At 34.9% G+C, this 27,215-nt stretch overlaps 2 protein-coding genes and 1 long non-coding RNA gene across 4 annotated transcripts in view; all 3 read left to right on the top strand.

Moving 5' to 3' along the window:
- The first annotated feature begins 940 nt into the window (after positions 1-940).
- Positions 941-27,215, top strand: part of LOC136812771 (ZP domain-containing protein-like) — a 29,344-nt gene continuing 3,069 nt past the window's right edge. The window contains exons 1-3 of one of the 2 annotated variants that reach the window (XM_067069295.1): positions 941-1,071; positions 26,106-26,197; positions 26,450-26,673. In XM_067069295.1, coding sequence (XP_066925396.1) covers positions 1,061-1,071; positions 26,106-26,197; positions 26,450-26,673 — 327 coding nt within the window. In that variant the 5' untranslated portion in view covers positions 941-1,060. Of the gene's footprint in view, positions 1,072-24,815; positions 24,933-26,105; positions 26,198-26,449; positions 26,674-27,215 lie in introns of those variants that run through there. The other variant, XM_067069293.1, reaches the window with a different exon arrangement.
- On the top strand, positions 7,166-23,236 carry LOC136812773 (uromodulin-like). Its single transcript, XM_067069297.1, has 6 exons — positions 7,166-7,278; positions 10,504-10,736; positions 19,955-20,132; positions 21,270-21,486; positions 22,169-22,452; positions 23,005-23,236. Exons 1-6 carry the CDS (start codon positions 7,221-7,223, stop codon positions 23,229-23,231), a joined length of 1,197 nt encoding a protein of 398 aa, XP_066925398.1. The 5' UTR covers positions 7,166-7,220; the 3' UTR covers positions 23,232-23,236.
- Positions 16,257-17,199, top strand: LOC136812728 (uncharacterized). The gene is made up of 2 exons (XR_010847387.1): positions 16,257-16,361; positions 16,734-17,199. It is a non-coding gene; the product is annotated as an uncharacterized lncRNA (long non-coding RNA).

Here is a 27,215-nt window from a genome sequence, read left to right as displayed (position 1 = left end):
ACAATAGCTTCTATTCCCTTGCAACCAATCATGATACACCAAATGACAATGGTCGTGTTCACACTGCAGACCTTCCTTAATTAAATCCATTAACAACAAACAAAGAGATTTATGATAAATTAATGGTTTATCACAGTTCTTTGAAGCTTCACAAAATCTTTTGGTAACAGATACACGCTTTTTTTTTTATAAGAATAGTGTACTTTGGTTGAGGGTAAGCATTATTCTTATTTTTCTATTGTTCTAAACAATAGGCCTATTGTTTTAAACCCGAAATCTCACCCTGATATTCTTATAGAAGTTATTCTTATAAAAGAAAAAGCGTGTAATTAACGTAATTTTGTAGACTGTTTTCTACGAAAAGTTTGATGTTGCACTTAAAGCCAAATAAGTAGATTGAAGTTTTGAGATTAATCGTCCTCACGCATCAACAACAGTGATTGATATGATTCAATTTTTACATTTTTTCTCTCTTTTTTTATCTTTTCTGTTTTGCTGAAATATACTTTATTGCGCGAAACGCTCCTTTTGTTCATGTTGATGTGTCTTCCTTAATAAAATCTTTTGTTTTAAGGGAAGCCTCTACCCTACCTTTAAGACAATAGAGCTTACGACTTTTAATTAAGGAAGATCGATTAAAAGTTACAATACTACGCGTTCGACTCTTTGTTAAATGCTCGTTCTGTATTGTAGTCAACAAAGGATTCTCCTAACTACATTTTAATTAAGGAAGGTCTACAGTGTGAACACGACCAATAAGAATGTATTAACGTACCTATAATTAAATCCATTAATCTCATATGCCAATAAAAGCGAAAAAGATAGTCCTTAGGGAGTTAAAACTCTTATCAAATCAAGAAGATAGATAAATTACAAAGAACAATTCCCTTGAGACCTCAAAATGTTTATAAGACCATATGCCGGGAAAAACTATAAATTAGAAATGTCTTGACAAATTATTCAATCATACAGATTCATCAGAGACACAGTGAAGCACAGTGAAGACGTTGGAAGTTGTGTCAAAAGTAGAGTGAGGAAGATACAACAAATAATTTTAACGATGAACTCAAGGTAAGTTTTACGATTTCCAGATGAACAAACTTCTAGCAAAATAACTTGATGATTATACATCTCAGTGCTGTAGCCACATTACGGTGTTTTTTGAAAAAGGTGTAAATTTCGTCAGCGTTGTCTGTATATTTACTTATTTGATTTATTTGCTTAATCTCTTCCCTCTTTTTACCACTTCTACGTTGAGCCGACGCCTACCACAGAACGAAATAACTAACTAGCGCACTAACTATGTAAGATGATAGTCTTATGATTTGAAAATATATTAATATGCACGCGATTTCTACTTGCTTTTTGCTGAAAATTGGCTTTCGGAGAGGCAGTTTTAGCCAATCTGGAGGGTATAAAGTCCAAACGTTTTCCTGGCCCGTCGGCCCCAACCATGGTGAGGCCTCCTTAAATACTAAACATATAGTGCCCCCTAAAATATAATCTGTGTCTACGGCACTGCATCTTGTCCACAAGCACAGGCTCTTTGGTTTCTTTTTGGGTCTTTTTGGTTATACAAATTTGATTTTTGAGCTTCTTTTTATACCGATCAACTTTGAAAACCAAAGCTGTGCAGAAATTACAACAAAACCAGTAACCAGTAAACTAAAGATATTTTTGTGGTATTTTTTCATAGAAACATGTCGTTTATGTGGTTGTCAATTATTTGTATCTTACTTTGGTATCGACCTGTTCAAGCAACCAATTCAACATCCAATACTACAACAGGTAATACAGGTATAAATCGTCCCAGTTGTCACAACATTGTCACAACATTGTTTCAACGGTTATCTGATGTTCATAACGTCCATATAGCGTTAAACAAACGTTGAAACATTTAACGTTGTGTGCCAGCTGGGCTGGTTCTCAACAATTCTCCAGAATTGATTATTTTCTGCACTAAAAATGACCCAAGGTTTAAGCCAAAAAAGTTTTAAAAGTCTATAACTATTGAATACCAGTAATTCTACATTGTGCTACTTTTTTTATTTTAGCTTTTTCAAGCGAATGCGATACCGAGAAGATGACAATTTACATTCTTAAATCCGAAATTTCAATCCCTGAAAGTGATATCTCCCAATACAATATTTCATGGAATGATCCTACATGTGGACCAAGTGAAAAATCTAATGAAACATATTTAGTTATGGTGGCTGGTTATTCTTCTTGTGGAACCAGAGCTGTGGACGAAGGCGACCACGTTATATTCAAAAATAAGGTATCACCATTTTATAATCAGAATGTTCTTTCAAAACACTTCTACTGGAGAATCAGGTTCGTCCTTTTGTCTGTATAACGGACACGGTTATTTCTCGAGACCGTTCTATCTGTAGCTCTTTACAAATAGCTTGAGTTAGAAGTGATCATTCATTATTACTTTCAGTCCTGGAATGGCATGGACTAACGGGCCTGTTTTATAAAAAAAATTTTGTCGGATGTACGATCAATACTTTGAAGATCTATAGCAAAAAGACCTCCAAGCCCATCTATTTTAGCTTTGGCATAGTTCAAGCTACCCACAAGGTGCACCGAAAAGTCTCGTTCTTACCACCTTTTGACTTAGATTTAAAGATTTCGTGAAACGGGATAGGGATAGGCTACTTGTTTTTCTACTCAAACGCATTTATGACTCGTATATCTGACTACTGGTCTTGAGTAAACTCAAGGCCTGTTAGGGGGTGGCAATTGGGCAAATTGACCGACGGGTATGTAAGGCGGTGTTTTTTCAAGTTAGTAGAAATGCACTGTAAGGGTGGACTTTCGTGATAAAAAAATGCCATGTAAGGGTGGCGATTTCAGAAAATCCAGTAAAATTGAAAATTCTTGCCGGAATATTCTGATTTTATGTTCGATAAAAATCAAGAAAACAAAAATTTGTTCAATTTATTGTAAAAGCTTTTCGACTATCGTCATCGTCAGTACAGTAAAAAATACATAAGCATATGAAAAAGTATCTACAATTTATAAAGAAATGTTAAAAAGTTGACAAATCACATCAATTGTCACGGGAGCAACGATGTCATGACGATTAATGTGTTTTCTTTTGTTCCAACGTAAAATAATTTACGTTATGCCGTTTCTAAATAAGTTTAATTGCTTAGTCTCTAGTTGATTGTTTAGTGAATGCTTTTTCAATGCGATTTGGAAAGCCTCTAAGTTTTTCCTTTCTTTGCTCTTAAGTGGTGCCGAAATTAGAACCTTCCAGTTAAATACATGACTATTATCATGACTCTCTAAATGTTTTGCGGGCTCCGAATTCAGTGTGATAATATGAAATTCACCCAATGCTTTTGCTGCACATATCGTCACTTACTCACTGCTCCCCAGGGATTGCTCTCTAAATTCTTTTATTCAGTTAAACCTGTTTGAATCCTGTCAATGTTGATGAATCTTATTCATTAGGTATCCATCAATTTGAACAAAACCAACGCATACAAGAACGATCTATTGGAAAGGATCGATACTTTCGCTACATATTCCGTTGAATGCAACGTCCCACAAGGAGTAAATATAACACATGAAAATGGAGTCAATATCACCAAAGCTGGGTTGGTTGAAGGCGTATCAAGTGAGTCAAAATAGGAATTATCAGCCGATAAGATGAGCACTATTTACACATTGAATTTGAAAGCCAAAGGACTGGAAAGGACCTTAACTTTATCTAGCAAGGAAAGTCTTCACCTTAAAATTTTCACCACATCTAGAATGAAGGATTGAATCGGGCACTTTCTTTATTTTCACACTGCATATTTATAAATGTGGTAATTTTACTTTCAATCTGGCGTAAACCTTGCCTCATTGGTGATTTTATACACATTATCTTTCTAGGTTCCACCGACCAGTTTACTGTCTCGATGAATCTTCATGAAGACGCCAAATTCAACGCAAGTCTTAAATATCCTGCAGTTATTGATAGATTGGGACGTTTCAATTTGGAAATTGAACTTGACACTGTTGCAGATCTGTTCATTATGCCAAGAAACTGTTATGGTACTTCTACCTCAAATCGTGATGATGCCATTCGAGAAGATTTGATTACTAACGGGTAATATAACGCTTTTGTAGAATCAATTACAAATAGCTTTTTGAAACTCTTTTATCGGTACGTCTAAAAAATTCATAAATCTTGGATTAACCAAAACCGTTTCTGAGAATAAGTTAACAGTGTATAATCATATGCGTTCCCCACCTGTTTCTGCAAACAAATTAATTTACTTGGACTAGACCAGAAAAAATGAAATGTTCCTGGTCTGCGTTTCCTGACTAGAAATAGGGAGGTCAAGTATCAAAGATAAATCAACGCGACGAACGGGTTGGTTTTGACCCGCAACCTGCAGTAAACATGTGGACCTACATTTTCTAGAATCCAGGCTAAAACAGCTCAATAACGAAAAACTGAAAATCTTCGTTGTTGTGTGAAATCAAGTGCGTATTACTTATGGGTAATGAATCGACGGATCCTGCACTAATGTACTTCCCAGTTTTCTCAAAGGTCCTCGTTGTTGAACAAAGAAGATATAACATCTACTTTTCTACCCTTACCACCTTGCAGAGAAAAGGTCCGTTCGTCGCATAGATTTATCTTTGATTCTTAACCTCACTATTGACTTCGTATTGAATAAAGTGCTAGATACTGAATTTTCTTTCAGTTTTCCTCAATATTTGCCTATAATTTGAATTTCAGATGTCCCAATAAAGACCATGTTTTCAAGAAAGAAACTGCTGCTGACAATGGCAAGAAATTCCGATTTTCACTAAACGTATTCCGTTTCAAGAACTCGAACGGTATGGTCTACATTCATTGCTCCACTCACGTCTGTTTGAGCGGTAGTAACGAAACAAACTGTCAATTTGGTTGTGAGCAAAATAAAGGACGACGAAGACGTTCAGTGGAGGATAATGCTTTGACAACACTTGATGATGATTTATCCAAGGATTATGACATTCGAACAGGATTGATCATTGTCACTGAAAATTCTAGAAGTAAGTTGCGACATCTCTGAAATATTTCAAATTTACAGCATGAGATAGGAATACTGCCTTGGCAAGTAAGCTTTCAACAATTCAAAGAATCTTTTTTTATTAGAGGAATGACAGGCTCAAAAAATTATGAAAATATAATAATCTGATAAAAAGTGTTCATCCTGGAATGGCAATGTGAAGGGTGGTTAAATGAGTAAAAGAAACATCAAAGAAATAAAAACTGATTAGACCATTAGGTTTAAAGTGCCAAAAAATCAGAACCACCAATCCTGCTCATCTAAAATTTACTGGTTCACATTCTTTAGGCAAGGAGTGCCACAATGTTTAATTTCATATTTGTCTTCTTCTAGATGACGATTCAGCTCGTCAAAACACCCAAGAATCCAACAATGCTCAATTCTTTCAAACCACGACCAATATCATTCTCATTACAATCATCTTGGTGATGTTAACTTTCGTTTGTTCTCTCTTGGTTTTTGTTGGTTTACGTCGCCGTCGAAATGGTTCAAGAAAGAATGGAAATAAGTTGGAAATGCACTAAACCAATATATTTAGATTAAAACTGTTCACTTTTACTTATTTAAAAATTTCGGTTAATTACTTTCAGTTAATTTTGTACTCAATATATAAAAATATCATGAATTTTTTTAAAATTGTATAAACTACATGTGAGAAACAAAGAAAAAGATTTTACCTGTAGAATTAAAGTTTCTTTGACGTGGGATTTGTCATGACCATTTAGATGTTCACTATGAAATAGCGGCACGAAGGGGCTGGAAAAATTCGTCACCTAGAGGCATTTTGGTCACTTTTCGCAGACCAAATTTACAATTCGGTCACTCTCTACCCGACTAAATTGTCCAAATTGTCCGACATTTTTCCCCATAAGGTAGGATGCTTTTAAGTCGCTAAATTGTACCTAAGTTGCACCATGAGCGGAAAGATGATGGAAAGTAAAAGTTGCCGCTAGATTTTAAAAATATATTACACGTACACGAAAAAATAAAACATAATATTTCTTGCCTTAGAAATGTACAAGATTTGCATCTGGCCCTTCGGGCTTCTACTTCATTGCTTATGTATTTTACGTTTTTTCGTTTTTCTTTAGAAATGGAAAAAATAACTAAACTCGGGACCAAATATTTCTAATTTATACTTTGAAGCTTATTTAAACCTTTTTTTCTTGGGTTTAAAGTTGCATCCTTTAAAATTGTTCCATTTTGCCCGTTTTTAGCTTTATTATACTGAAAGTGAAAAAAGATTTTTATAGTGAAAAAGAAGAGTCATCCCTTTTTCTAAAACTGCCTCTAAAACCTAGTATAAATGGGATTAAGATGTATTTTGGATGACGAATTAAACCTAATTGTTTTTGTGTTTTTTACATTCGCATCTCTTTCTAATTCTTGCGTGACCAACGCTACTAGTACTACTTCCAGACAGTCCAGAGATTACTTCGCGAGCAGCACTCACCTCGTTTTCAAGATATTGTTATGGTAATATAGGGGTTTCAGGTCCCACCTAAACCTAAAATTCCCACCCTCAATCAAGATTCCCAGATCCTATGTATCTCACGTTTAACGTTTCGTAGAACACTTTGTGCGCCTTTTCTGCTTGATAAAAATTTTCCCGTACCGATCCTTGCGAAGAAGAATGATTACTAAATAACAACACAACTCTTATCGTCTCCCTTCTCTCGCAAACACTCCATCGCAGTGGTCGGTTTGAAAAATCTCTAATGAAAAAAGACAAATGATTCCCGGTGGGGAAATTCTATTACCATTACAAAATTTATCAAGATCTCATCTCCATTGTGAGAGCTAGTGTGATTTCGAAAATCCCTACTGGGTTTTGCAAACAGGTACTTTCCACAGATGTAAAGCCCGAAAAAATGGCTAAACATTTCTCTCTACATCACTGCGACAGGGATGTGAAAAACTGGAATGGTTCAAAAAATTCGGCAAATAGAGAAAAAGCTATAAAATAAAATCATGTCCCAATGGTAATCATTAATGTCGTAAATGACTTTCAATTCATGCGAAAAATCAAATTTCTATGATTTGAGGCAATGGAATGATAAGGTTGGTGGGATTTTTTTTTTGAGCTACTCTCAAAGAGAATTAGTTTCGTATTACTGTGGTCTATTACTATCAGTGTTGTGAAGCTTTGGTGTTGGTAAGATGTTTAGGCTTCAGGCTATATTTTTTGTGGTTGGTTTAAATATGATCAATATACTGGGTAAGTATTACGTGATTGTAATGTTATATTTCACATTTTTTTGGATTCTTAAAATCTTTTGGGAGTTTTGGTTTCATATTTTGCTAGGGAAATTTGAGATATTTCCGAGATTCAAGGAAAAATAAACCAGCTGCGCTGGAAGGTCAGCCAATAGTTTAATATTTATTAATAGATGCACGGGAATAAAGATTAGATTAAAAGTGTTAATAATAGTGCAAGGCTGAGTATAAAAATCAACACGACAAACGGGCTTTGATCTTCGACCACGGGATCTTCAACTAATCAATCATATGCGACAGGTATCGTTTTCAACACTCAAATGATGAATTCCACTCCATGTCCAGGTCATTTTTCGAACCACTGACACATTTATTAAAAGTGGTTGTTTATCTGAATAAATTGAAAAACTCTATTTTTTATCCCATCTTTTTGTGACTTTTTGAAACAATTAATTAGCTGTCAATAAAATTTTACAAAGACAAATTTATCAACAATTCAAAAAATATATTACAGTATATATTTCCCTTCAAAATTTAAAAGAAAATAATGTGTAGCTTGAAAGATGATCTTGAGCTTTCCAGCCATTAGAACCTATACCGTGAAGTCGGGTAACTTGCATCACTCGGGTGAAACTTGCATAGCCATCAAATGGCTGACCAATCAAGGCGGCAAAATTTCAAATCAATGATCTATGCAGCTCCACTCGCAGTTCTACTCTACCATTTTTGTTTTGATTTAACTTTGTATTTTAATGACCAGCCAGGTCATTTGTTCAAGGGCTATGCATGTTAGCCTCCACTGATACAAAGTTACCCGATCTCACGGTACAATCTCTCAAAATGTGCTCCCTCTTTTCATGCTTTTCTTATCACTTTATCATACAAACAGACAAATATAAATTGGTCTTATTGTAATTGGTCAAGCTCCAATGAACAAAAATCTCTTGAGAGCCAGCACGAGCGCTGGAATCAATCAAACCAAATCAAAATGATTCCTGCTATATCAAACAAATATTAAAGAAATCTTCAATGAAGAAAACAGCAACCATTTATTTTCATTTTGATTCTGCTTTCCAGTCAGTCATCTTCTAAAAGGTTTTTCCTCTCTTTGACATTTATTTGTAAACATTGCAATTACACGAAATAAACATGAACTGGTACAATTTATATTCAGCAGGACCATTTTAAATTATTCTCCATCAGTCACAATCTGATGTTCATACAGTCATAATGCTATGTATATTTTGGTTTTATGCTGCTTCTTTGTTGTGCACGTTCACCCACCAAAGTACTGCTGATTCAGCCAGTCGGTAGTTAAAAGTCACCCATCAAGCTCCTTCACCTGAAGACAGAAGAGATGAAAATAATTATAGTTAGAGTATTATGGAATAAACACACGACCCATATGAATAAAAATAAGCCCGTGGAAAGAAAACACGGCCATGACCAGACGGTGTCAATCGAACAAATCGAACGCCGCCCACACGCTAAAAAGCACTAATAGAGTGATCCAATTTTTTAATTTAATCGCAATCAAACTCATTGAACATAATCGTAATCGAACAAAATCGAATGTAAATTCAACTGAACCAATCTACCAATCTAACCTTACTCGAATGCAATCGAACACAATCGAATATCATACCCAGGAATCGGCCATTTGGATTACGTTTGAAATTTAGAATCGAATCGCAATAATTCCATCGTGTTTGATTATGTTCAATTAGTGCGATTGCGATTTTTGTTCGAAGTTGTTCGATTGACACCGTCTGGGATAATATGATTTCATGAAACACATGATGGCCGAGAAAAAAAACATTTTGTTTTGAGAAGAAATCCAATTTACAAAGAAGTCAACGCCAAGAAAGGATACTAATGTAACATTCCAAAGGTAGTTAAAACTATAAATGCATAAAAATTGAAGATAACCTCGATTTATACCTTTCCATGTGTCAGCATAAACAGTCCAAAGTTAAAATGAAGAGATTCGTTGGTCTTCTGCTCTAGCCATCTTTTATTGTTTGGAAAAATGAAACGCTGCTATCTTATTTTTTTGGAATGTAAGTAATGATAAATCAGTACTTGTAGTACACTTTGAAATGAAGCAGAAAGAAAACTCTCATCTTTGAGAAATGAAACCAGCCAGCCGACTTCTTGTTTTTAATTTTCACTACTGTATTGGCAACGTATTGGGAAGCTAATTTTTACAGTTAGCAGAAAAATCAATGAACACAGATAAAGTAGCGCGCGTTATTCGGGAGATAAAAATGGCTGATGCAATAATCCAAATGGATGACCACGATTTAAATCCGAAAAGAAATCGAAATTGATAATCGGGAAACCGGGGTAACACATTTTGAGTTTTCGATCGTCTTATGCCCCGGAATAATAGGGAAATGAATGCTCAGCTGAGGCTGACCAATTAATTTGTAAAAATGTAAAAAAAGGCATTGAAAGAGGAAAGATCTATGCTCAAATGATTAATTCCATATTTCTAAATCTTTAGTAAAAGCGAAACAATTTTGATTTCAAATTGCGTAGATATTACGCAATGACAAATATATCCTTACACCTTAGCGTCAGGATAACCTGATAACGTCTCAATACTCCTTGAGGCGAACGCATCAGTCTATTGCATATAATTAATTACTCCAAACTTCAGTGGTAGCAAGTAAAACAAGCAGGAAATTAAATATCATCTATGAATAAGTTTTGTACAAATTGGCTCGCTAAAATTCTCCCGTATTACCACGCGATTACGCTGCAAATCTTTCTGGGCAAAATCTTATAAAGTATTAGCTCGAGTATTAGGATTTTATCTCCGTAATACGGAGCACATAATTTCCGGCCCAAATGGCTGGAGAAATTCAATATGCGGTACTGAGTCAGTGGAACGTCGTGTTCTCCCAAACATCGCTCAGTGCTTAGTTTTTTACCCTTATTGCCTTATTACATGAGAATAAATATGGAAGTATTTAACGGCCTTGAAATTAAAACGCAAAAAATTAACACGAATTTTATTTGCTTTTTCAAGTACTTACACCACGGATGATTTTAATTAAGGGGGTTTTTATAATTACGAAATTTTTCAATTCGTGTTGAATACTTCCATATTTATTTTCATGTGATAAGGTATCTAACGCCATTTATTTAAAATGAGTCAAAATGGTATATGATGTCCTACACAAGATTTTATCTGAAACTTCTTTAATATTATCATTTTTAGGTAATTCCCATTCAATACAATGCGAGTTTAACAAGTTGACCATTATCATTCCCAAAGAGGAGTCCACAATCTTTCCTGAAAGTGATATTTCTCAATACAACATATCATGGAATGATCCTACTTGTGGACCAAGTGAAAAATCCAATACAACGCATTTGATAATGGTAGCTGATTATTCGTCTTGTGGGACTGAAGCTGCAGACAATGAAAATGAAATCATATTTAAAAATACGGTATGTAGGCTTTTATAAGAACATATGGTCTTTTTAGAGTATACTTTTTTTTATTAGAGCAATTTCATAGAAAGTAAAATAAGGTTTAGAAGATTCAAAAAGAGTTTGGAGTTTGGAATCGCCAAAATATATCATATTTTGTAGTTTTCTTGACACATACAACATCCAACCTTAAGGCCGGTCTCCAACTTTCGTGCGAAATGGGAGACAGTTTTTCTTAACTTTATTGCGCGCGCAGCGCGTATCTCGTTTGGTAAAATGTGCGCGCGATATACTAAATTGCCCTATATGAGTTAGTTCATGTAATGTTTCCAGCTCACCCAAATAGAGACTAATACGCATGCGTAATATGTCGTTCTTTTAGACCACAAGTGGTTAATTCCCGTGACAATCAAAGAGGAATGAATCTCTAGGGGTGGAACAGTCACTTTCGGTCGGGGTTGTGGATGGCGAAATACGAAATTTGTCGTTCTTTAAAAATTTGTCGTTCTTTTTGTCGCTTTTTAATAGTTATTTGTCGTTCTTTTTAGATGATCTGGAAACATTAGATGAACAGTCTCATATCGCTAAACATTTTTGAAAATTCAGTGTTCGTGTATGACTACATGACACCAAATTCTCGTGTTTCCTCAGATCGCATCGCTTTCGAAACTAAATCCTCATGTCGCAGCAAAAGAACTCCTATGATTGGTTTGTTTTCCCCGTTTTCCCGCGCGTTTATTTATTTGGACCGGTTGCTATTGCCTACCAACAAAAAACTTTCTCTTCTTGCGTCTTGCCTTGCCAGCACATCAGCTTGCTGTGGATTGGATTGGAATGACATTGATTTGGATCCTCAATTTTCTTCTGCTGGTTCAACAACAAAGAGAGTTATCTACACCTTCTACACGATGATTAAACTGCTGTTGTTGCCAAACTATAGCCTGCCTTCGTACAACAACTGTTGCTCGCCTTCTCAATTTTTCTTTGGCAGTTTGGTTTTTGACAAGAAATGGTTAATTATGAAGTCTGTTTTGTTTCCCTGTTGGTTGGTTGAAAAAAACAGCAGGATGCACACAATATTTGTCAACTTTCAGAACAAACTAACTGCAATTTGCCTGTATATTATACTTAAATTGTGGTGACAAGGCAAGTGACTGAATATTTGTGGATAAACCTGAACTGACCTGAATGAAAAAGAAACACTGAATGTCAGCATCAAACAAAGAAGAATCGTTTTGGTGGTTTGTTTCCAAGTTATCCAAGTAAGTAATTAATTGTAAAAAATTTGAACCTGAAGCAAAATTGAGTGATTGATGATCTGATGATTGAATTTTTCTTGGTGCATCTCTTCTTACAACAATAATGGCACTCATCTGGGAAGTGAAACCACTTTGTGAGGGAAATTCTATAGCGGCCAATTTCCAAATTTTGAAGCGCCGACAACCCGAACGTACATCACACTCACGGGACATGACCAACAAAGAACGTTAACTTCTGAAAAAGTTAGCTAATCCCCCCATTGAAAAATGTGGGATATTTTCGTCGTGAATTATGTTGAATTATGGACTTTCCTTTGTATGCGTTCAAAATGTGGAATACTTTTGCCATGAATTTGGAGATTTTCGACGTGCAATTAAAACAGGGAAAACTTTCGTCGTGAATTATTAACTTTTTTATTTCGCATGCATTTAAAATGGGGAAAACTTTTTTCGTGAACTATGAACTTTTCCTTTGTATGCGTTTAAAATGGGAAAAACTTTTGTCGTGAACTATGAAATTTTCCTTTGCATGCGATTAACTTTTGTCGTGAATATGAAATTTTCGTTTGCATGCGTTTTAAATGGGAAAAACTTTAATCGTGAACTATTAACTTTTTATTTGCATGCGTTAAAATGGAGAAAACTTTGGTCGTGAACTATTAACTTTTTCTTTGCATGCGTTTAAAATGGGGTCACTTTGGTCGTGAACTATATCAACTTTTCCTTCGTATGCATTTAAAATTGGGAAAAATTTTACCGTGAACTATGAAATTTTCCTTTGTATGCGTTTAAAATGGGAAAAACTTTTGTCGTGAACTATGAAATTTTTCTTTGCATGCTTTTAAAACGGGGATTAACTTTTGTCGTGAACTATGAAATTTTCCTTTGAGTTTTCCTTTGCATGCATTTAAAATGGGAAAAACTTTTGTCGTGAACTATGAACTTTTCATTTCCATGCGTTTAAAATGGGGAAAACTTTTGTTGTGAACTATGAACTTCTCCTTCGCATGCGTTTAAAATGGGAAAAACTTTTGTTGTGAACTATTAACTTTTCTTTCACGTGCTTTTAAAATGTGGAATACTTTTGTTATGAACTTAAAGATTTTCTTCAATTTGCGCTCAAAATGTGGAATACTTTTGTCATGAATTTGAAGATTTCTTTCAACGTGCGTTTAAAACTTGGAAAACTTTTGTCGCGAATTATGAATTTTCCTTTGCATGCGTTTAAAATGTGGTTTAATACTTTTGTCATGAATATTCCTTTTTTGCATTCTTTTGGAAAAATGAAATTATTTCTCGGGCTCGAAAGTTTTTTCTTTTTGGCATTGAGTGAGACCAAATTAATTTGTTGTTCTACAGGCCTGACCGACCCTAATTTTTCAAAATAGAAAAAATAATAATATTGAATTTGCCACTGAACAAGTTGAAAATTGATGTATTTGTAAATTCATCCCAAACCTATCATTCATCAATAAAGAGGAAAAAGTCAGGTGCTTCAAAATGTCAATCTTGACCTTCTTGACCCTAAATTTTCAGAGATTTGATTTTATTATATGCTGACTTGCTGACCAGGACTGACCCATATCCTTAGGAAGGCCTTCCTGTAGAACAATAGATAAAATTTGTCGTGCCTTATTTAAAAAAAAATTATATTTTGGAAATAGACCTTTTGCTATTTACGATTCATCTTGAATAAATAAAAACTCTAACATTAAAGCAGTAACTCACTTCCTTTTTTTTAGTATTTTTACACATGATAATTTGCAAAAAAAAATTCATCTCAGAAATTTTGACATTTTCCTTGGTTTATTGTAAAAAAATTTCTATTTTGTAAAGTAAAGGTGTAAGGTGAAGCATGACGCTACAGATCAAATCTGTGTTTTGACTGGACTCACCAACCTTAATGATTATAAAGGTACAGTCTGTTTATTGTGACTGTAACTCTTTTTAAATTCAAGATCCCCCGAGAGTGTTTAGGGTTTTCATCTTACTCTGTCTTACTTTGATATACGGCGTTTGTTTGTCATTAAATTTTTGTTTGCAACTTACAAATCGAGGAGGCTCGATTTACGGCTTGTTTTTGTCACTCCTGCCTCCCGCATGTCTTTGCTATGCAAACAGAGTGGAGGGACGGAAGAGTTCTGAAACGCGCGCAACCCCTTTTATATTGATTAATATTTCCCGCTTTATGGGGAAATGTTTTTAAAATCGGCTTTTTAGGGAGGTTCGATGTAAACTTTTGAAAGCGGTCGCGCGATCTCTTACTTACTTACTTACTACTTACTAACAATAGAATGAATAAGTGTCAGTAGCTAGTCTTTCCAAAGCTTTGGCGTATGCTATTTTATTACTATTGAGATAAAAACAATATTAAGGATATGGAAAACTGTGGAAGTTTATCTCCCTAGTATTCTTGAAGTGATCAAACTAATTACCCAGTAAGCTTTGCGTTCACGTTTGGTTTTTATGTTCTGTGTTGCTCTAGATTGAAAGAGTTGGTTGAAAGTGTCGTCCAGAGTCCAGTTTCCCCTTCAGATAACTTTTATAGTGAATCTGAGGTTTGTGTATGCAATATTTTATCATATTTTTTGTTTTTTTCTTTTCTACGTGCCAGACTGAGCAGGTGTGTAATAGAGCATTTACTCCAAGAGTGAGTAATAATTGCTTGATCACCGATATAAAAGTTCAGTGCAAAAATATACTTTATCCACTTGAGTGGATTGAAAAACATTCTCGACAAAGAGGTCGATACAAAGATTTTCCACTTGAGTGGATTGAAATAATTTAATTTCTCCAGTCCCGAATTTTAAGAGATGTTGCCAATGTATACTGGCATTAATTCATAGTGGGAACCCCCCCCTAACTTTAGGGGGGGGGTTGGAGGTTTTCAGAAAAATTTAAGCAGGTGGGGGTTAGCCTGCTCACAAATCTTAGGTGGGGGTTACCCTATACAGGTGGGGGTGACTTTTTTCAGGTGGGGGTTGGAGAGTTTATTTACTAGTTTTCTTATTTTGACTCAAAAACTTTCTTTCAACCCTGCTCATCATAAACATATACATAATCTATTTCTTCCCAAGTCTAATAATTATAACAAAAGATGTATGAAGTATAAAAAGCATAGAAATTATTTTCAAGTGATTAACCTTGCTTACCCTCAAAATTGTTAAAACAGTCAAAAACCTTTTTCAGGTGGGGGTTGGAAACTTTTCAGAATTTAGGTGAGGGTGGTCCAAGAAGGTGGGGGTTGGGTCGGTAGCATTTTTCAGGTGGGGGTTACCCTATGCAGGTGGGGGTGACTTTATTCAGGTGGGGGTTGGAGGGGTGCTGCCCACTAATTATAATCAACCAGCGAATGGCTGAGGTTATTATTATCAACCAGAGAATGGCTGTTTTTGGGGTAAGGGTGTTTCCTTTTTGGGGTGACTTTTAATATATCTACTGTTTGTTATCGTAAAATTGAATTATTTATATGGTATCTGCTAAAAAAGGGAATGCTCTACTGAAGCTTAATACTTTCTCCTAAGGGGCGACGTCCATATTCAAAGTCGCCACGCGTAACGGGAAAAGACCGTTAGTGTATGAAACTCCACTAAAAATTCCAAGGAAAAAATCAAAAATCGCTTATCGTAGCGCTCACTTCTTCGCTTTTTCCTTTAGCATGCTATCCAAAATCCTTTCCCTGAGCAATTTAGGGGTGGTTTCAGAGTATAACATTCTTGCTTTGGGAGTTTTAAAAACAAAGGCCGTTTAAAAATTGTGATGGAATTTGGCGGTTGTAAACCTCTGAAAATGGCGACCTTTGTAGCGGGCCGTTTGTTTTGATTTTAGCGGGAATGAAAGCTTCGGTAAAATTTTGGTCAAATCATGAAGACCGTTAAGGTGGTGGGTAGGTATGTTTGAAAACTAACGGTCTTTTCCCGTTACCCGTGGCAACTTTGAATATGGACGTCGCCCCTAAAAGAGGAATACTTTTTATCCTGATACCATGTAAATGTTCCATAGATTTCAATGCACCATGGCAAAATTATTTGAATGCAAAAGTTTAATTTTAGATTTTATCAATAGCATTTCTTTCTGATATGACAATGAACAATGAACAATCTCAATTATAGCTAACAAATTTAATATGCAAGACATTAACAATGAAAATTTATATTTGGATGGATTTTTGCTTGTTGAAATAATTGGTATATACCAGACCAGAATGAATTCAATTGTTCGGCTGAATGAAGTATAACAAGTGGGAGTGGAAGTGAATTTGGCACCGGATTGAATCGTATCTTCAAAACCGTCAATCAAATGTCTTCGCCAAACATCATATCAGTGTTAACCAGAATTTACTTGTCACCTAAATGTATATTCAGGATACGACCCATAAGAAAAGGTAAAATTAAATTTTAAAATATGTTTCTTATGTTGATCTTAACAGTTTATGGTTGAAAGAGATTTTCTCAATTTTTTTATTTCACAGAATGACATAATGGATATGAATAAAATGCTGATATGTTTTTAAAAACTTTAAACTTATAATTTCCCATATTATGAATCACAAAAATTTATGATGTAATTTTTCGAAGCAACTGTTACAATTTTTATAAGGGATTATATTATATCAGACAGTTCTGGTTTTGGGATTGTTCTAATTTTTGTGGTCCCCAATAAAAATTTATATTTGCTGTTTTGACCTTTTTTGCTACGCCAATAAGGTATGGACAAGTTTTGAAATTGGTAATAATCCCTACTCTTTATTTTTCAGGTTGCACAAACTCGTCTGTCTGAAATTATCATTGATACCTGATACTTTTGCACTCTTGCTGCTGGTGTAATATGATGAAGCAATGAAAATACTTTAAATTCGGCAGGTAGACTAATCCTTCGTTACACCGTTTGGTTTGCCTGTCAAAAATCTCGTTAAAATATCTACATGTGTCGCAAGTGAAATGAAAGGAGTTGATCGTTCTCGACGTTACATTATTCTATACTCACTCACATCTTCAATACCGTGCATTTCATCTTCCTCCCTCCCTCAAAATTCAAGTCTCGAATCTTTGGGTTTTAAAACAATCGTTTGACATTCAATTTTACCATTTGTAAATTTTACTTTTCTAAAAAGCAGTAGTACTAGAAAAACAAAACTTTGAAAATAACTTTACTACATTATAAAATTATTAACTAATCCATTATTTATTATTTGTATTTTACAGAAAAAATGATTATCTAATTTATTAAATGAAATTCTCTTTCCCTAATTCTAGGAATTATTTTGCATTTTCCAGATTTTTGTATTTGATGTTCTATGAATTTATGTGGATTTAAATATATTTTCATAGTACTTTATATTTTATACTGTAAATAGCTCAAAGAAACTCTTCATTGCAAACATTATGTAGGCTTGTCTTAAAAAAAAAGCTGAGGTAAGTTATGGCATGTCTCAAAAACATGAAAATTTTGACACATGCCATAAGTCACCTGGGACACCAATATACAATGCAATACCTTAGGGAACTAAATTCCCCCCTTTTTATAATTTTGTTTTACTAATATTTTTATTTCGACCGCAAAAATTAGATGCAAAAAGCACTAAAAGATTTCGACGTTACTTCTCAAACACAGCTTGATTTAGGCCAATTCTCTACTTCCTAAGTACCAACTCCTACTAAAACTCAGCAATTTACTTATGTAGTATAATTAAGCTCTGAATGTCGATTTAGACTGGAATGGCTTTTAGAATAAAAGTCAATTTAAATATCTGCAGGCTACGGCACTATCTTCCCCCAGTAATGAAAATAGGGGGTAATTCCCTGCAACGAACGAAATACACTTGTGAAAATACGCAACATGATTTGTCAAAACTGAGGTTCGGAATTCTCGAGTTATGACGTCATCACTAGCATTTTCCATCCGTCGTGGCGATTTTCATCAAAATATTTAACCTCGCTATTCATGATATTCATGACGTAATCTTTTCCACGAAAGCACCCGAGATAACCCGGAATTATTATTAGTATTATTTCGTGTGCTTCCGTGTAAAAGATTACATCATGAATTGAGAAGAATTAACGGAAATCTCCATTCCAGTCTTTATGAACGGACGATGGATTTCAAAGTTCAAAATCAAGTGTGAAAATGTTAAAAATTCATTGGGGCATAAATTTTTTTAAAAGGCATCAAAAATATGTTTGCCAGGACAGTTAACTGGCTATCGAAAAACAAATAGTTACTTTGATATTATTTTTCTTTCTTTTGATATTAATATTCAATGTTTATAATCCGTATTTACATCCAAATTTATTAACCCTTCTCTGTGCTGCTTCCTTTTTATTATTTAGACAAAAAAGAAATTTTTATATGAAAACTGAATAGAACTTTTAATAACGCGCCGCACCTAAAGTATATTCACAAAAATTTAATAAGCGCCAATTGAGAAAATTTGAGTTAAATCATTAAAATAAATACCATATTATTAAAGTTAAAATAGATGCTGAAAAATGTATCCAATCCAAAAGTTAATTTGTGCTTATAGAATTTGGGCTACTGTTGGGTATCTAGGGGGTATGCCCCACGTGGCAAGATTTCAATACGATAACATGCTATAGTAGTATATATGAATGATGTAGATAAAATGATCTCCAGTACACCTTGGGCCCACCGCAACCAAAAAAGCGTTGCGAATTCTTCAATCTTGAATTAATAAGCAGATATTCAATGGGTAAAAGTTGGTTATTGAGATTTATTAACCCGAGGTGATGTAATATTCAACGAGGCGAAGCCGAGTTGAATATACATTACCGAGGGTTAATAAATCCAATAACCAACGAAAACCTATTGAATATATGTTTTATTATATACCTAGAGGCAAAAATAAAACATTAATTATGTCAATAGCTAAACGTTTCACTTAAAACACCCTAATCGAACGTTCGAATGTTTTTCTTTCTTAATGATTTTCTTAATTACTTTAAGTCATAAAATTGGTTTCTGAAATTGACAATAGATTTATTTCAATGAATTTCTTTGATAACAACAAGAGCAACAAAAAAACTCAAACTTTGAAAGCAAAATTTGAAAAAAAAATTCTACCGTGGTATAATAGCCATGGTATATCAGGAATTATTAAATGGCTGTTTTTGCCTACAGGTATATAATAATTGCAGATATTTGATATGGAGAGGTGGTCTAAAAGATAAACGAAGCAAAATTTTCACATTCATTAATTTAAGATATTTTACCTACGACCCGGTCGATGGGAAGTAAAATTTCTTAGAACTTCTCTAAAAAACTGGCAGAGAGACCAGCTAGTATCATGATACACAATATTTATAAAGGCAAGAAACATGGATGATAGCCAAAAGTCCGTCATCCAGATATAAGTCCGTGAACATGTCTAGATCATCTCTCGCGGACGGTTCCGTGTATGTTACCACAAGGAAACTAATTTAACAAAGTATCGCTCGAGAAATTTGATGTAAACAACCTCTATGCGTGCAACGCTCGCGCCTATCACCGCATGCGTGTGCGAAGAAAACAAATTCTTATCAGGGTGTATTTGTAAAATACTCTCTTTTCTATAGTATATTTATTTGATAACTTTATTTATAGTGATTGATAGAGTTAAGGAATAAGAAAAAGTAAGGACAAGAATTTTTGTTTCATCGTTAGAAAATAATTTCAATTACAATTTTAAAAGCTGTTGTTGGGAAATATTTTGTCGCATATTTGCGAATCTTGTTTGCCTGAAGAAAAGATTGCGTCATAAAAAGGTTTTGCCCGAACAAAAGAAAGTTGAAGGAAGTTCTACTTTTTTCATCTGTTACGTCAATTTCGACCAATGGAATTGCTTCATTTTTCAACCGACCAAATCAAATGTCCTTACAAAAACGTCAAAAAGTTTTCGATCATATCGCGCGAAAGTGGAGACCAGCCTTAAGTTTGAGTGGAATTTCATCACAGAACCTACAAAATTTCTTCTTTTGACAGGTCCACATAGCAAAGCCTTCAACTTTATCATACTCGAATCCAGGGCTAGAAACTGTTGGCACCTTTGCAACATATAAAGTAATATGTATACTTCCAAAGATTACTCTGAATGTCACGTGGGCGTATGCAATCAATGTCATTGGTCAAGAGTCCTTTCAGATGGTCGCTTCAGAGTCTAGTAAGTGATTGCTTTCCCTTGCGACCAGTGTCCACTCGATTAACTTGACCTAGAAACTGATATGCGAGACATAGATTTGTAAAGCCCAAAGGGCTAGATGCTAGATGTCGTGCTTTAAGCTCTTCCAAGCAAAAAAAAAGTGAATATTGCTGCTATTGTTTTCGAAAACCCGCGAAGCTTCTGATTGGTCAAGCGCTGAAATTCTATTGTAATGCCACGTGACTTAGGTAGGATTTCCTACCTAGCCTTGGCACACTTTTCAGCCAAAAGCACGACATCTAGCCCTTTTGGCTTTTATAAATCTATGATGCGAGACCGCGACTCCTGGTGCCAGAGGGTAGAATCCATCGTCTCGACCATGGTCGATAGATGATGATGATGATTGTGATGATGCTTTCCCGGAAGGAAGTTTCTCGATAATTCTTGGTATATTGCAAAGCCCTGTCTCGCAGCCCCGTTGGAAATTCTTCACATTGAGGAAGATTTTATGGAAATCCCAATGTGGATAGAAGTTCTTCCCAAGTCAAAAAATCAAGTGGGGATGGTTTTGGAGTGCAGTTTCTTTCCAATTTTGAATTTCAAATGGGGATGAAAACAAAGGTAATTATCTAGTGGGGCTGAAACTGCTTAAAAACTGGGTAAAATCAAATCTAAAATATGTTCTTCCCAACGGGTAGGAAAAGCTACCATTTAAAAGTTTAAAAGAAAACTTTTAAATGATCTGATGCCAATTGTAGTAAATCTTTTTCTCAAATACACCCCTGTCTCACAGCCCCGGTGGGATGAAAGGAGGATATAAGTGCTGTTTTTCCCAGGTCAAAAATTCCAGTGGTTTTAGAGTGCAATTTATTTCCATTGAATTTCAAATAGAGATGAAAACAAAGTCAATTTTCTAGTGGGTCTGCAACTGTAGGGTATCTTTCCCACCAGGAAAGAAATTTTGACCTAACCTTCAAGTGGGTAGGGGGTCCTTCCTGGTCTCTGATGCAGGGGTGTGGAAGTCCATCGTTTAAAAAACCTACATTATATTTTACCAGAATTTGATCAGAGTTTTTTAAGATAAATAACTTTTCTGGAAAGAATTCTTTGAAAATCGATAATCTCTTAAATCCTTTAAATATAATTTTCTATTCCCAGCTTCAAGCGGCAAATTCACTGTTTCAATAAACCTCTATAAATCGTCGGAATTCAATCAAAAGTTTATGTATCCGGCTGTTTTGGATATGATCGACCGTTTCAATTTGGAAATCGAACTTGAAAGTGCAGCAGATTTATTTATCGTTCCACAAAGCTGTTATGTGACACCTGGTACTGATCGTACTAACCTTATCAGGGAAAATATTTTTACAGAAAGGTATATCTACCTTATTGTCTCTTTTGACGCCGACCCTCATTTAGCAGCGGCCCTTATTACAGCTTGATTTTTCCATTTTTAGTCCGGCTCTATTAATCAAATGATATTGGACGGCGTTTTGGGGGTAAATTCATTTCACAGACCCACTAGGATGCCTTTCCACTGGAAAAAAACTATCCAAAATATCGTCCCGGTGGAAAATTATCCTCCAATTTTTATCTCCACTGAGAATAATCAAATAAAACAATCCTCACTGCAAAATACGATGCTTTTGTTCATCGAGTTTCAGTCCGTCATTTCTATCCCCACTGGCTGAAAAAATCCTATCGGGTCTGTTGTGAGAAGGGGGTGTGTAAATAGAGAATATATGGTGCAAAGAACATGAATAAGCAGGCAAACACTTGAAATGTATGAAAAAGAATCAGGCCAGTTACCGTCATTTCTGTTTCATGATTTTAATCCATTCTCTAATTAGTTAGAATGAATTATTTTGGCAAAGCAGAAACAATTTATCGGCTCTTGTTAATTATTAGTACGTACGAGTGTATGCTTAGTTTTCCAGGTATTTAGTACTAAAATTGAAATTATTCTTCAGTGATATCATGTATCAAATTCTGTTCGATAATGAGCAGGACCATTAGTTACGACATTACTAATTAATTTTTCTTTGAATCTTTTTCAGGTGCCATAATAATCATCATCACAGATTCAGATTACAACCGTCAGCTCAAAACACCAAGAAATTTCGATTTTCACTAAATGCATTTCGATTCAAAAACTCGAACGGTATGGTCTACATCCATTGTTCGACTCACATTTGTTTGAAAGGCAGCAACGATACAAAATGCGAATTTGGATGTAGACGGAAAAGACGATCTGAAGATCCGACGTTTGTTGACGTTTTGAGTAAAGATTACGTCATTCGAACTGGATTGATTATCGTTACGTCATCGTCAATCAATAAAGGTAAGATTACTTTTCCAGACAAATATATGTTGTAATTTGGTCCCAATAGACCTTTTCATAAATTAAATCACGAATATCAGCCTCGTTTTGAAATTATTGTCATGTTGATTAACTCCCAGAGCGGATTTTATCAAAACTACATTATATTCATAAAAAAATCATCAAGGGACATAATCACCATGGAAATTGTTTGAATACGAGGCAAGTGACGTTCGTGACGTAATTTATGAAAAGGTCTATTCTTCATGAAAATGTAGATTTAACATCATTATTAGGGAATAAATTGGGTGGGATAAATCTAAAGACAGAGTTAAGCTCGAGGTGGAGTAAACAGTGACGGAATTGATAACTGCGTTTACAGATTTGTTCCAAAGGGTTATTTTCCATAGCTGTAAATAGCGGCTTGGGGGCGGCTTGAAACTTCGCGTGTACGTCCATTTAACGGATGATAACATCGTCTTTCGAAAGTGTTAAAATTTATGAATTTTCCTAAAATAAAGTTAGCTTTTTTTTTTCGGACACACTGTAATAATGTAAGTAATACTATTTTAGAAGAAACAAAGCTCGCAAATTCATCACTCGATACCCACAAGAACGGAACAGTCTCACAGCAAAGCACTGCAAGTCATACAAAAGCTACCAACATCTTGATCATAACTGCTTCTTCATTTGCGTTGTTCATATTTCTCGGTACCGTGGTTTTTGTATGTTATCGAAGAAGCGCCAAAATGAAGAAAAGAAATGCAATGGTGACTATCGATGATAAAGGAACAAAATAAATTTTTGACTGAGTATCACAGATGACAGACTCAAAACAATGAAATTTAACTAGAAATGTAACTGACTTGAGCAGTTAAAATTTCGTAAATTTTTATTTTTTCTAATTAATTTTTTTGTAGTTAACATTAATTTGATCAATAAAAAATATTATCTCATTATCTAAAAGCCTCGCCATATACGGACCTCACTGACCCAATATATCCTTCGAAGGTCGTGTAACAAATTAATTTTTATCGAATAATTTCTTTGTTTGAACAGATTGAATCCCAACCACAACACAAACTTTCGAACTTCCTATTTCGAACCAAAAAATCAAGAGCACTGAAAGGACAACGAGTATTTTAAATGACTCGGTCGGACAATTTAAACTTTTAGAACATCTCAGTGATTAAAGGTTTTTCACAATCTTGGTTTGTATTTAGACATTTTGAGGGGTTTTTCTATTAATTAAATTGTTCCAAAATGAGGACGTAGGGAAGGGGTTCAATATTTTTATTTCTTTGAGGACTTTCATTTTAAACGTTTTCATTTCGCTGATGATTGGCGTGAGGTGCAATGAAGCTCTGGGTATAAAATAGGAGCTTAGTCAATTCTTAATCATTTGAGTTTAAAGCCCGAAGGGACTAAAAAGCGAAGCCTTATTAAAGGGACACTAAAGTAGTAAAATGTAAACATTGCGCAAACCACGTGTCATTAAAGAGAACAATTAAAATCACGTGTCCAAAACAAACTTGTAAAACAATTGAACAGTCACAATTAGCCATATTTGGTTAGATTTTTTATTTTGACATATGACATTTGTTTTGATTTTGTATCCGCTGCATACAGTCTGTTATATGTCCCTTTAAGTTTGCTTCGCATTTAGAAATTTTGTTTGAAAAAAAACGGGTCACGTGTTCTGGATAGGAAATAAATGGCTTCATTTCCCATCCAGGATCTAGCCTCTTTGAGGCTTTGAAATCAATGCGTGACCCTACCCATTGAGTTTCAAGCCAGAAGGGCTAGAGGCAAGACTCCTGGATGGGAAATGAAACCACTTATTTTCCATCCAGAACGCCCGCACGTAGTTTTTACACAAACGTCGGATTGAAACTAAAATCTATCGCTAAATTTCAAAAGATGTAGTCTTCCAGAACAAAGGAACCGCTAAATACAATCTGTCGTTAAAGTTTAAGGGTTAAAGTTTCGCCTCTACCCTTCGGGTAAAACTTGCATTTCTCAATGCTGTTTTTCAAGTACGGTTTTTGTCTTTTCCGTCTCAAGTGACTCTAAAGAATTCTCTAACATGACCTTAAGGGAAAAGGATTTCGTGTATTCAAACCTGCGCTAAACAAAACAATAGCTTCTATTCCCTTGCAACCAATCATGATACACCAAATGACAAAAAGAATGTATAAACGCACCTATGATTAAATCCATTAATCTCATATGCCAATAAAAGCGAAAAAGATAGTCCTTAGGGAGTTAAAACTCTTATCAAATCTAGAAGATAGATAAATTACAAAGAACAATTCCCTTGGGACCTCAAAATGTTTATAAGACCATATGACGGGAAAAACTATAAATTAGAAATGTCTTGACAAATTAATCAATCATACAGATTCTTCAGAAACACAGTAAAGCACAGTGAAGACGTTGGAAGTTGTGTCAAAAAGTAGAGTGAGAAAGATACTGCAAATAATTTCAACGATGAACTCAAGGTAAGTTTTACGATTTCCAGATGAACAAACTTCTAACAAAATAACTTTATGATTATACATATCAGTGCCGTAACCACATTACGGTGTTTTTTGAAAAAGGTGTAAATTTCGTCAACGTTGTCTGTATATTTACTTATTTGATTTATTTGCTTAATCTCTTCCCTCTTTTTACCACTTCTACGTTGAGCCGACGTGTGCTACAGAACGAAATAACTAACTAGCGCACTAACTATGTAAGAAGATAGTCTTATTATTTGAAATTATACTAATATGCACGCGATTTCTACTTGCTTTTTGCTGAATATTAGCTTTTGGAGTAGCCTGGATATCCAAGCTCAAAATTTTAGAAAAAAAAAATTTACCTCAACATACAAAGTTCTAAAATTATAGAGCTTGGTCTCCCTAGAAAATGAAAGTGCAAGCCCATGTTTCCAAAACTTTCCCAGCCAACCCAGGGCAGCAAAACATAAATTGAAAAAAAGCAGCCTTACAAGATCTAAAACCATTTAAAACATCCAAAGATTACACCAGAGTCTATAAACAAGTTTGCATGCATAATCATGACCAAACATGTTTTCTTGGAAAATGAACTTGCCTCTGTTTTCTTCTTTTTCATGTTTTCATGTAACAGAAAGCTCTATCTTCACTAGCAAGTGGAGGACTATCCTATTTTTGCTTCAGAATTGCTCCACGCCGTGTAGATTGGTCCTTACGGCTTTAGCGAAGTGAGCGCAAGCAAGCGGACTGCATTCTCATATGGAGAATGCAAATCGCTCTAGGGAGACCAGGCTGTAAACCAGAACATAAATATCAAAAACTAGACTGTGAAATAGTTTACAGCCTGGATATCCAGGCTACTTTTGGAGAGGCAGTTTTAGCCAATCTGGAGGGTATAAATTCCAAAAAATTTCCTGGCCCGTCGGCCCCAACCATGGTGAGGCCTCCTTAAATACTAAGCATATAGTGCCCCCTACAATATGATTTGTGTCTACGGTACTGCATCTTGTCCACAAATACAGGCTTCTGGTTTATTTTTGGGTCTTTTTGGTTATACAAATTTGATTTTTGAGCTTCTTGTTGTACCAAACAACTTTGAAAACCAAAGCTGTACAAAAATTACAACAAAACCAGTATCCAGTAAACTAAAGATATTTTTGTGGTATTTTTCCATAGAAATATGTCGTTTATGTGGTTGTCAATTATTTGTATCTCACTTTGGTATCGATCTGTTCAAGCAACCAATTCAACATCCAATACTACAACAGGTAATACAGGTATAAATGGTCCAAGTTGTCACAACGTTGTTTCAGCGGTTATCTGATGTTCATAACGTCCATATAGCGTTAAACAAACGTTGAAACATTTAACGTTGTGTGCCAGCTGGTTTGGTTCGCAACAATTCTCCAGAATTGATTATTTTCTGCATCAAAAATGACCCAAGGTTTAAGCTAAAAAAGTTTTAAAAGTCTATAACTAGTGAATACCAGTAATTCTACATTGTGCTTTTTTTATTTTAGGTTTTTCAAGCGAATGCGATACCGAGAAGATCACAATTTACATTCTTAAATCCGAAATTTCAATCCCTGAAAGTGATATCTCCCAATACAATATTTCATGGAATGATCCTACATGTGGACCAAGTGAAAAATCTAATGAAACATATTTGGTTTTGGAAGCTGGTTATTCTTCTTGTGGAACCAGAGCTGTGGACGAAGGCGACCACGTTATATTTAAGAATAAGGTATCACTAATTCTATAATGAGATATGTTCTTTCAAAACACTTCTACTGGAAAATAAGGTCGGGACCTTTGTTTCGTCCTTTTGTCTGTATAACGGACACGGTTGTTTCTCGAGACCGTTCTATCTGTAGCTCTTTACAAATAGCTTGAGTTAGAAGTGATCATTCATGATTACTTTCAGTCCTTGAATGACATGGACTAACGGGGCTGTTTTATAATTAATTTTTTGTCGGACGTACGATTGATACCTTGAATAGATCTATAGCAAAAAGACCTCCAAGCCCATCTATTTTAGCTTTAGCATAGTTCAAGCTACCCATAAGGTGAACCGAAAAGTCTCGTTCTTACCACCTTTTGACTTAGATTTAAAGATTTCGCGAAACGGGATAGGGATAGGCTACTTGTTTTTCTACTCAAACGCATTTATGACTCGTATATCTGACTACTGGTCTTGAGTAAACTCAAGGCCTTTTAGGGGGTGGCAATTGGGCAAATTGACCGACGGGTATGTAAGGCGGTGTTTTTTCAAGTTAGTAGAAATGC

The sequence above is a fragment of the Clytia hemisphaerica genome, unplaced genomic scaffold, assembly GCF_902728285.1.
Source record: "Clytia hemisphaerica strain Z4C2 unplaced genomic scaffold, Clytia hemisphaerica genome assembly, whole genome shotgun sequence".
In the NCBI taxonomy this organism is placed as follows: Eukaryota; Metazoa; Cnidaria; class Hydrozoa; order Leptothecata; family Clytiidae; genus Clytia; species Clytia hemisphaerica.
Note: the sequence above shows the minus strand (reverse complement) of the source record. Positions and strands in the feature narration are given on the sequence as shown.